General features: G+C 44.7%; 1 protein-coding gene across 2 annotated transcripts; it reads left to right on the forward strand.

Annotated features, from left to right (window-relative positions):
* The first annotated feature begins 491 nt into the window (after positions 1 to 491).
* Positions 492 to 11,059, forward strand: RPL26L1 (ribosomal protein L26 like 1). Of its 2 annotated transcripts, none has more exons than XM_053565935.1 (4): positions 492 to 576; positions 964 to 1,140; positions 9,623 to 9,763; positions 10,741 to 11,059. In XM_053565935.1, exons 2-4 carry the CDS (start codon positions 973 to 975, stop codon positions 10,867 to 10,869), a joined length of 438 nt encoding a protein of 145 aa, XP_053421910.1. In that variant the 5' UTR covers positions 492 to 576; positions 964 to 972; the 3' UTR covers positions 10,870 to 11,059. The 2 variants fall into 2 exon arrangements, with proteins under 2 accessions (XP_053421910.1, XP_053421909.1); XM_053565934.1 differs by having other exon boundaries at positions 501 to 580.
* Positions 11,060 to 11,326: the final 267 nt, after the last annotated feature.

Genomic DNA, 11,326 nt, shown 5'->3' on the forward strand with positions numbered 1-11,326 from the left:
GTCTCCCAAGGATAAGTAATAGAAGAGGCAAAATTTTGCAAAGCCAGATACTTGATTCACAACAATCCTCAAACATTGGTGCACCTCAGAATCTTGGGGGTTGGAGGTGGAAAAATGAGTACTTAGTTTAATTCAAATTTGACCCTGACCTACCACTGTCTGGTTTTGTAAGACATGCCCAAAAATGTGCATTTTGAACAGACTTCTCAATGATTTTGAAGAAGCTAGCCCGCAGTTGATACTTGGAGTATTACAGTGGCAGACCACAGCAGCAAATAAAGTTTGTGTAGGCGAGAGACCCCTAACAGAGTGCCTATTAGAAGAACACTAGTAAACTATTGCAGTCTCTACAAAAGTAGCCCCTAGACTCAGAGACGCCAGCTCTTCCGGGTTCCCAGCGTGACGCCACTCCGCTCTCAACGGACCCCGAGGCGCTGCGATCTCACCCCAGGCCGCAGGGGGCGCCATTCTGCTTTGCTCCGACGAGAATGGGGCACCAGTATCTTTCTGCGCTTGCGCGGCGAGAAAGCCTACTTCCGGCCGTGCGCGCTTCGTGTCTGAATACGTAGACTCCGGGTAAGTAAGCAATAGCTGGAATTTTCGCGGACTCTGCCATCCCCCTCGCGACCCTTAGCTCGTGTGTCCCTGTGCCACTCGCTAACCCAGGGCTCTTCTGCGTGACCCTTCACCTATTGGTTCTCAGCCCGAACACTCCTTCCTCAGCCTCAAGGCCCCAGTGCGCCCTCTCCCTACGACCCCTTTGGTCAGGCATGTGCTCCCCACGCACATCTTACTCTGTGTAGCGCTCAGGCTACTCGTATGTCCCCTTCGTCCTCAGTCACCTCCTTCCGAGGCCACTTTTCTCTGCAGAGCACTTGCGCAGAGAAGAGGAGTGTCTTGGATGGAGAACGGGCCCTTGGACCCCACTGAAATGAAAAAGCCTTCCTTTTCTTCTCTTTGCAGACGGTCACCATGAAGTTCAATCCCTTCGTGACCTCGGACCGCAGCAAAAACCGCAAACGACATTTTAATGCCCCCTCGCACGTACGCAGGAAGATCATGTCGTCTCCGCTATCCAAGGAGCTCCGGCAGAAGTACAACGTGCGCTCCATGCCCATCCGCAAGGACGATGAAGTCCAGGTGCATCTCCCTCTGTCTCTAGATATCCAACTCCGTGGTGCTTGGGCATTGCTTTTGCCTGAGAACGTGGCATGTGCGTGGTAGTGAGAGAGTCACAGACGCATATGCCTCAGTACCCAGGCTAGTAGTGTGATCCTTCTGGTGTACTAGGTTGGAGATGGGGGTCCAGAGCCACCAGAGGGTGCCTGCACTGCTTCAGAACATTCATTTTTTAAAAGGTGATAGTAAAAGCTGTGTATGTATTTGTATGTAGTATGCCAGCCAAGCAAAGATCAGCTTTTGATTTATCTTCGTGGCTGCTAGCTTGCCAAGTATTGCTCAGGGTGGCTTTTTGAACCAGACTGTGCAGGGAAAAGTGCAACTGAAAGAGTAGTGTTTTGGTCGGGGGTATTGATGGATAAGGATTTGGAGAAGCCAAGCATGTGATGGTATTGGATTTGACAGCACATCAGGGGTGCGAAATTACAAAAGTATGGCCTGTGTGAGAAAGTGCAAGCCCTGTGTTCATTGAGCTTAGGATGTGTGGGAGGGGGAAGGGAGTTGAGTGTGAGTGAAATAAGCAAAGGCTAGATTCACTTGCTTGAAAGAATATTGTGTGTCGGGAGTCTGAGGCGAGAGAATCGCGTAAGCCCAAGAGTTAGAGGTTGCTGTGAGCCGTGTGACGCCAGGGCACTCTACCAAGGGCGGTACAGTGAGACTCTGTCTCTACAAAAAAAAAAAAAAGCAAAAAACAAAACAAACAAAAAAAAGAATATTGTGTGGTTCTAGACAGTAGCAGTAAACAAGACCAAGGAGGAAGGCCAGGTGCTGTGGCTCACGTCTGTAATCCTAGCACTCTGGGAGGCCAAGGCTGGGTGGATTACCTGAGCTCACAAGTTTGAGCCCAACCTGAGCCAGAGCGAGACCTCATCTCTAAAAATAACTGGCGGTTGTGGCAGGGGCCTGTAGTCCCAGCTGCTGGGGAGGCTGAGGCAAGAGAATCACTTGAGCCCAAGCCACGGTACTCTACTGAGGGTGACAAAGTGAGACTGTGTCTCAAAAAAAAAAAAAAAGACCGAGGAAGAGTCTTATTCTTACGGAGCTCACATTTTAGAGCAGTTTCCCAACCTTTGCACTATTAACATTTTGTACTGAATAACTGTGAAAGAGCTTTCCTCTGCATTATAGAATTGTTAGCAGCATCCTTGGCTTCTATCTATTACATGCCATTAGCATTCTCCCCCACTTGTCACTTTTGTGACAAGCAAAAATACTTGCAGATACAGCAAGGCATCACATGAGGTAGGGGCAGAATCAACTCTCCCTCATCCAGTTAAGAACCATTGTTTTAGAGCATTGTTTTTCAACCTTTTTTAATTTCACGGCACACTTGAGCATATAGTTAAACTTGTGCAACACACTTAAGTTATGTTGATCCAAAAAAAAAGTAAAGAAAGAATATACTTACTGTGCTTTGAACTAATTTCGAAAATAATTTAATTAATGATTTTTTTTTAAGACAGAGTTTCACTTTGTTGCCTTCGGTAGAGTGCCCTAGCGTCATAGCTCACAGCAACCTCTAACTCTTCGGCCCAAGCGATTCTCTTGCCTGAGCCTCCTGAGTAGCTGGGACTACAGGCAACCACCACAACACCTGGCTATTTTTAGAGATGAGGGTCTCACTCTAGCTCAGGCTGCTCTGGAACTGGTGAGCTCAGGCGATCCACCTACCTCCCCTCCCATAGTGCTGGGATTACAGGCATGAGCCACCACTCCTGGCCTAATTAATGATCTTCAAAAATTTTTATGGCACCTAAGATCCTTCTCTCTGTTTTAGAGATGAGGTGATGAGGTTGAGTGTATCGTCTGAGACTCTGGGACTCTGAAAATTTGAGGGAAAGATTTGAAGCAGGGGGTAAGTTAGACAGTGTGTGACAGGAGTAGAGGGGGAAAGAGTGGTTCAGAGGTATGATCAACAGTTTCAACTTCTTTCTTGGGTCCTCACTGTCAGAACATTCTAGAATGGGGGAATTGCAAAAACCTATAGGGGCTGGGTAGGCAAGTTAAACAAGGGAAGTAAGAAAATAAGAAAATGGCAAGCTGGCTGGGTGTGGTGGCTCATGCTTGTAATTCTAGCACTCTGGGAGGCTGAGGCGGTGGATTGTTTGAGCTCAGGACTTTGAGACCAGCCTGAGCAAAAGTGAGACCCCCGTCTCTGCTAAAAATAGAAAAACTGAAGCAAGAGGATTGCTTGAGCCCAAGAGTTGGCAGTTGCTGTGAGCTGTGATGCCATGGCTCTCTACCAAGGGTGACAAAGTGAGACTCTGTCTCAAAAAAGAAAATGGCAAACTGGAAAGCTCATACTACATCTGAAGAGGATAATCTTGTATCTTTAACCCACTGCTGCCTTGGGCAAATACAGACTCATTGTCAGATTCTTGGATTTTCAAAGAGAACTGGAAAATTTGGACTCAGGTCCCTAGCTCCACATTTCCTTCCAGTTACTATGTGTTCCCTATTCAGAGCCAAGCTCCTGAAAAGAGTTACCTACGTTTCTTCACCTCCCATCTATTCATGCATGCTCTTTAGTCTGATCCCTGACCCACTACGTTATACAAATTGCTTTGGCTGAGATCACCAGTAGGTAGTGTGTATTCTCAAAGCTTTAAATGTCTCTTCTTATGCTAATAAGTTCCTCATTTATATCCCAGTCCAAACTACTTTCCTGAGTACAAACCTCCAGTTCTATCTGTTGAACATCTCCATTTAGATCTCTCAGTGACTCCTTCAAGCTTCTTTTTAGGGCTGGGTTTGAACCCGCCACCTACGTTGTATGGGGCCAGTGCCCTACTCCTTTGAGCCACAGGCGCCGCCCTCCCTCAAGCTCTTATCCCAGAATACTCTTGATCCTAATACTCTCACAGCCTCCAATATCTGATTTTTCCTCCCATCTTCTACATCTCTATAAGTTGCATATGCCATAAACCTTTACATTATCTGTAATAATTCTCTTTCACCACCACCCTCCAATCTACCACAAAGTCTTATTGATTGTAGCTTCAAAGTAAGTTTTGACCCTATTTCCAATTCAGTTCAAGGTAGCATTTCAGCTTCCACTCTTGCCCTTATTTGTTGTTTATAGAATGGTATTAGTTGCAAATAAGGTCCTACCTAAAACCCAGCAATGGTGCTTGATGTGTTTATAAAATCTAAAATCAGGCCGGTTATGGTTACTCATGCCTGTAATCCTAACACTCTAGGAGACTGAGGCAGGGGGATCACTTGAGGTCAGAGGTTTGAGACCAGCCTAAACAAGAGCAACCCCATCTCTACAAAAAAAAAAAAATAGAAAAAATTAGCGGGTTATGGTGGCATGTGCCTGTAGTCCAGCTACTTGGAAGGCTGAGGCATAAGGATTGCTTGAGCCCAGGCATTTGAGGTTGCTGTGAACTAGGCTGAAGCCATGGCACTCTAGCTATGGGCAGAGTGAGACTCTCTCAAAAAAAGCGGGGGTGGGGTGGGGGCTGGGTACAGCAGCTCATGCTCTACTGAGGGCGATAAAGTGATTCTATTTCAGCTTTATCTCCTATTAACTCCACATGCTCTATACTTCAGCCACATTGGCTCTTTTAAGTCTTCAAATACACCTGATCTTCTAGTTCCTTCCCCATAATGTTCCCTATGCCTGGAGTGCCCTTCTTTTTCTGCTGTGCCTGGCTAACTGCTCATTTTTCAGGTTGTCTTGAACGTCAGTTCCTTAGAGAAGCCTTCCTATATGATTTAATCAATGCATAGTATTGTTTGTCTTTCCTTCATAGCAATGAACACAATTTGAGATCATTTTATTTATTTATTTATTTTGAGACAGAGCCTCAAGCTTTTGCCCTGGGTAGAGTGCTGTGGCATCACAGCTCATAGCAACCTCTAACTCCTGGGCTCAAGCAATTCTCCTGCCTCTGCCTCCCAAGTAGCTAGGACTGCAGGTGCCCGCCACAATGCCTGGCTGTTTTTTGGTTGCAGCCGTCATTGTTGTTTGGCGGGCCCCGGCTGGATTCGAACCTGCCAGTTCGGTGTATGTGGCTGGTACCTTAGCCGCTTGAGCCACAGGTGCCGAGCCAAGATCATTTTATTTTTATTTTATTTTTTTTAAGATCATTTTATTTTTAATTTACCTTTAATGTACATACAACAACATACACAGGTCTGTTTTAACAAAGGTAAAATCAGGTTGCTATTACACTAGTTAGGACTGAGACTATTTTCTCATCCCAGTAAGTTGCAGTGTGCCCTATTCCAGTTATTGATTATACATTTGTATATTTACTTGTTAACTGTTTTAGTAGCCAGCAGACTAAATTCTTTGAGGCCTGAGAGCTTCTTGCCTAATCTCATTGCAGAGCCTGGCACTTTGGAGGGGAGGAGGTATCAGTCAATATTTGTGAATGAATGAAAAAATTATTGACTGGGTGGAAGGTGTGATAATGGAGAAGGGGCTGCCATGTTTTGAATACCTAAGAGGTATGAATTGTTTCCTCCAAAGGCAATACTGGATAAACACTTCACCGGGATAATGGAATAGCCCAAGGGTGTGTTGAAACTACCTCTTTTCTCTTAGAATTTGAATCTCACTTACCTTCCTTTTTCTCTGAGTAGGTGACAATTCCTTCTACTTTACAGAGGAAATTAAAACTAAAACCTGTCAACTGGGCACTTTCTGAATTCCTGGCTCCATACCCAGCAACTTAACCTTCAGTTCTATCCCTCTTGTTCTCATTCTCTCCTGTAAAGATACAGATATCTTGGGCGGCGCCTGTGGCTCAGTGAGTAGGGCGCTGGCCCCATATGCCGAGGGTGGCGGGTTCAAACCCAGCCCCGGCCAAACTGCAACAAAAAAATAGTTGTGGCGGGCGCCCATAGTCCCAGCTGCTCAGGAGGCTGAGGCAAGAGAATCGCGTAAGCCCAAGAGTTAGAGGTTGCTGTGAGCCATGTGAGGCCACGGCACTCTACCCGAGGGCGGTACAGTGAGACTGTCTCTACAAAAAAAAAAAAGATACAGATATCTTTATTTCTGTCTAAACTCGATCCCTCTACCACTGTGTGCTGTAGTTCTCTTGGAGATCTTTCTGTCCATTATCCTCTTTTTCCGTGTAGTTTTCTTTTTTTTTTTAGACAGTATCACTCTTATCGTCCTCAGTAGAGTGCAGTGACGTTACAGCCTACAGCAACCTCCAACTCCTGGGATTAGGCGATTCTCTAGCCTCAGCCTCCTGAGTAGCTGGGACTACAGGTGCCCACCACAGCACCCGGCTATTTTCTGTTGCAGTTTGGCCAGGGCCAGGTTTGAACCCACCACCCTCCGTATGTGGGGGCGGCATCCTGCCCACTGAGCAACAGGCGCCTCCTATATAGTTTTCTTTTACCCCTCCATACTTGTTTCTTCCCATCAGCACTGTTCATGTTTTCCTTTCTTTAAAAATAAGAGGCTGGGCACAGTGGCTCACACTTGTAATCTTAGCACTGGGAGGCTGAGACAAGAGGATTGGTTGAACTCAGGAGTTTGAGACCAGCCTGAGCAAGAGCAAGACCCCATCTCTACTGAAAAAAGAAAACATCATCCAGGTGTGGTGGCACATGCCTGTAGTCCCAGCTACTTGGGAGGCTGAGGCAGGAAGATCGCTTGAGCCCGGGAGTTTTAGTGAGCTATGATGATGCCACCGCACTCTTATCTAGGGGGACAGAGCGAGGCTCTCTCAAATAGAGGGGAAAATGTCCTTTATTTTGCATCCCTTCAAACAGCTGTTTTGTCTCTCATCTTCAGAGCCAAGCTGCTTGGGACTATGTTTTCACCTTCACCTCACCTGGGATACTCACGGCCTTACTATAAGGAGCTTCCATTCCACCACTTCACTGGAAGCATCCCATCCACACCCACTGGTAACCATTGTGTTGTCAAATCTGTTAACTAGTTTATCTTCCCTGTACTTGATGGTTCCACAGCATTTGACATTCTTCTCTTAGCTATTTTAACACCACACTCCCACGGTTTCTCATTCTTTGTGGCCACATTGCTCTTTTCTAAGCTCTTCCAAAATGTTGGCTTTTCTCATATTTCTGTATTCTGCTGGTATTTCTGACCAGCAGCTCTTTGAACAAAATGAGGCTTTGAATTGCATCTCTGAAAGACTTCCAGGTCTCTGTTGCAGGCCCAGTTGGCCTTCCAGCTGTATATGGAATTCTTTATTAGAATGTCCCCAGATGACTCAAATTCCTCCTAAAATCTGTTTCTTCCCCTATGTTCCCTGCCTCTGGGAAGGCATAGCCATTCATGGGGTTGCCCAAGCCAGACTGAGTATCATCCTTGCTTCTTCACCCTCACCTTTCCAATCTAATTGATTAGTCTTAGCCCGTCTCCCTCCTCACTGGGTCTAGAGCAGTGGTTCTCAACCTTCCTAATGCTGTGGCCCTTTAATACAGTTCCTGTGGGTTGAGAACCGCTGGTCTAGAGGGTTGTCCATTTCTCCTTACCCCAGCTGTTCCTTTGCTTGTGTTTTATTGGCATCTTTGTTCAGTCTTGACACTAGTTGACAGGGGATTTTTCACAGCCCTTGTGCAGGTATGTCCTGGGAGTCTGGTCATGCAGACTGTGATAGCTTTTACAAGGGAGCACGGCTGTCGACTTTTTACCTGAGAATTGCCTTGAAAAATGAGCGAACAGGGTGGCGCCTGTGGCTCAGTGAGTAGGGCACTGGCCCCATATGCTGAGGGTGGCGGGTTCAAACCCAGCCCCGGCTGAACTGCAACCAAAAAATAGCTGGGTGTTGTGGTGGGCGCCTGTAGTCCCAGCTGCTCGGAAGACTGAGGCAGGAGAATCGCGAAAGCCCAAGAGCTGGAGGTTGCTGTGAGTCCTGTGACACATGGCACTCTACCGAGGGCGGTAAAGTGAGACTCTGTCTCTACAAAAAAAAAAAAAACAAAAACAAACAGAAAAATGAGCAAACATTATAGGTAGACGAATTAGAAATATTGGGATCCTGTAATCCTTTATATGTGTTATTCCCTATAGGCTTATTAGATGGTGTCACAATATTGCCTTCAAGGAAGCCACAATCTAGTTAGTTTTTTTTGTTTGTTTGTTTGTTTTTTTGGTAGGTTTTTAGTCCAGGGTAGGTTTTTAGTCCAGGGAAACAGTCAACAAGATTTTAATTTAAATTTTTTTTTTCTATTTTTTCTGACTATAAAATATTTGTATTCATTATAGAAATCTCAAAATCTAAAAGGACATAAATTTTGGAAATTATCACCTGTAATCCTACGTCTTACCTAACGGCAGCCATTATCAGTATTTCCATCCCATCATGTTATATGCTATATGAAACTGTATATACCTATGATTGAGCATCCCAAAATATGAAATGCTTAAAAATGCAGAACTTCCTGAGTACCCCCATGGTATTGACTCCCAAAGATGTGATACTCCCAAAGAAATGTTCTTTGGAACATTGTGGATTTTGGATTTTTGGATTTGAGATATTCAACTGGTAATGCAATACATGTAGAATCTCTGTAAGTTGATCATCCAAGAGACTCTAACAAATTGGTAATCATACAGGGTAGTCAGCATAAGGAACTAGGCATATACTGATACAAACATGTGCTGCAATGAAAACACTAAATTAGGTCATCTTAAGGAGGTGGTGAACTATGGAAGTTCCATATTCCAAAGTCCAAAGTCTGAAACACCTCTGGTCCCAAGCATTTCAGACAAAGGATATTCAACCTAAGTGTGTATGTATGTATATATATGTGTGTGTGTGTGTGTGTGTGTGTGTATACATACGATGTATGGGTTGTATATAGAGATATAATTCAGAAGATATTCTACATGTAGTTGTGTATTCTCCTTTAACTATTTTTCTTTATTTCGTTGTTGAGAAAAGTTACCCTTTTTTAATTCTCAGGACTAGTTCTGTGATGACTATCTTATCCAAGGAACTTTTGGTTCTTCATGTGAGAGAAAATTCAGGTGAAAAAATTTCCACCTGGGCGGTGCCTGTGGCCCAGTCTGTGAGGCGCCGGCCCCATATACCGAAGGTGGTGGGTTCAAACCCGGCCCCGGTTGAACTGCAAACCAAAAAACAGCCGGGCGTTGTGGCGGGCGCCTGTAGTCCCAGCTACTCGGGAGGCTGAGGCAAGAGAATCGCTTAAGCCCAGGAGTTGGAGGTTGCTGTGAGCTGTGTGAGGCCACGGCACTCTACCGAGGGCCATAAAGTGAGACTCTGTCTCTACAAAAAAAAAAAAAAAAGATTCAAATAAAAAAAAAAATTCCACCTGACTTTGCATAACAATGCAAATTTATACCACAAAAATAGCCGACATTTGATAACAGGATTAATCTGCTTTGTACAAAAAAGGTGTATATTTAGCCTGAGTATTCATGATTATTAGCTTCTTCGTGATCATGCATTAGAAATGGGTAGAAAATGTTTTTTATATTTTTTCTTAGGTGGTTCGAGGACACTATAAAGGTCAGCAAATTGGCAAGGTAGTCCAGGTGTACAGGAAGAAGTATGTCATCTACATTGAGCGGGTGCAGCGTGAGAAGGCTAATGGCACAACTGTCCACGTGGGCATTCACCCAAGCAAGGTATGGCCTAGAACTGAGTGGTGATGGCAGCCATATAGTGTAGTAATCTGTTAGGGTTTGGTACCGTCTGCATGGGTGGCCCAGATAAGGACTTCCAGAGATAGGCCAAACAGGCTCGAGTGGTTTGGTGGCTTAGCGATGTCATCAAGGATTGAGATTCTCTTGTCTGTTTTGCCATCCTTGGTGATAGCTCTGTCTTCAAGCTGGTAGCAGGATGCCTCCAAATGTTTAAGGCATTACTTCTCCACTGTACAGGGTGTCCATAAAGTTCATGTGCAATTTAAAATAGTTGTGTTTTTTTAATGGTTGTCTGTTTTAAATTGCACATGAACTTTGTGGACATCCTGTATAATATTCAGAGAGAGAAGAGAGACCGTCTTGCCAGCCAAGGGATGATGAACAAATTTTCCCAGCCCAAATAATATTTTATATACTAAAATATTGGTGGGAAGTTGAGTAACAGAAGAGGAAACCCAAATTGCTGTTGCTAAGGGATACCTTGCCGTATGGGATGATTGTGGTTATAAGTTCTTTTTCATTTGTGACCAACCTGGGCAACATAACAAAACCCCCATTGCTACAAAAACTTAAAAACTAGCCAGGTGTATTAGTTGGGCATTGTGGCAGGTGCCTGTAGTCTCAGCTATTTGGGAGGCTGAGGTAAGAGGATCACGTAAGCCCAAGAGTTTGAGGTTGCTGTGAGCTAAGACACCACGGCACTCTACCCAGGGCTGCGTAGCGAGACTCTGTCTCAAAAAAAATAGCCAGGTGTGGTGGTGTGTGCTTGTAGTCCCAGCTATTCTAGAGGCTGAAGTAGGAAGATTATTTGAGTCCAGGAGTTTGAGGTAACAGTGATCTATGAGCATGTCCCTGCATTCCAGCCTAGGCAACAGAGCAAGACCCTGTCACTTAAAAAAAAAAGGCTTCTCCCACTCACAAAATAAGTAAATAAATACTTATTTTCTCACTTCTAATAGGTGGTTATCACCAGGCTAAAACTGGATAAAGATCGGAAAAAAATTCTTGAACGCAAAGCCAAGTCTCGACAAGTTGGAAAAGAGAAAGGCAAATACAAGGAAGAACTTATTGAGAAAATGCAGGAATGAATATAATCTTTTGTGTAGCCGTGTTTCACTGTAGTTTTGAGCCTAATGTGTGTTTGGAACTTTTCAAAAATGTACCTGAAATATTCCATTTCCTTCCTGTTTTGTTATTGACCTGTGGCTCTATAAATCTACACTTGCAAGTTTGATTAAAAATTTTATGAATAAAAATTGGAGATATTTCTTAATTCCAGATAAAATCCATCTTGTTATCTGTTCCTCTTTGCCAGTCTTTTGTGTTGAATGTGGGAGCAGCAAAATAATGGTGGTGGCTTAAAGAGGCCCTGCTCCTACCTGACCCCTGTCTGGTGCTGCGGAAAGAGCAGGGCTCCAGTCCCTAATGCAGGGGTTTGCCCCAAACAGTCACGGACGTGGAGTGGCGTATTCAAGGGCCCCACTGAGTGTGTGCTGCTGCTTTTCACTCATGTCTCTCGGGCCTGACAGATTGCTCTCTGGTCTC

This window comes from Nycticebus coucang, chromosome 17 (assembly GCF_027406575.1).
Source record: "Nycticebus coucang isolate mNycCou1 chromosome 17, mNycCou1.pri, whole genome shotgun sequence".
NCBI lineage: Eukaryota > Metazoa > Chordata > Mammalia > Primates > Lorisidae > Nycticebus > Nycticebus coucang.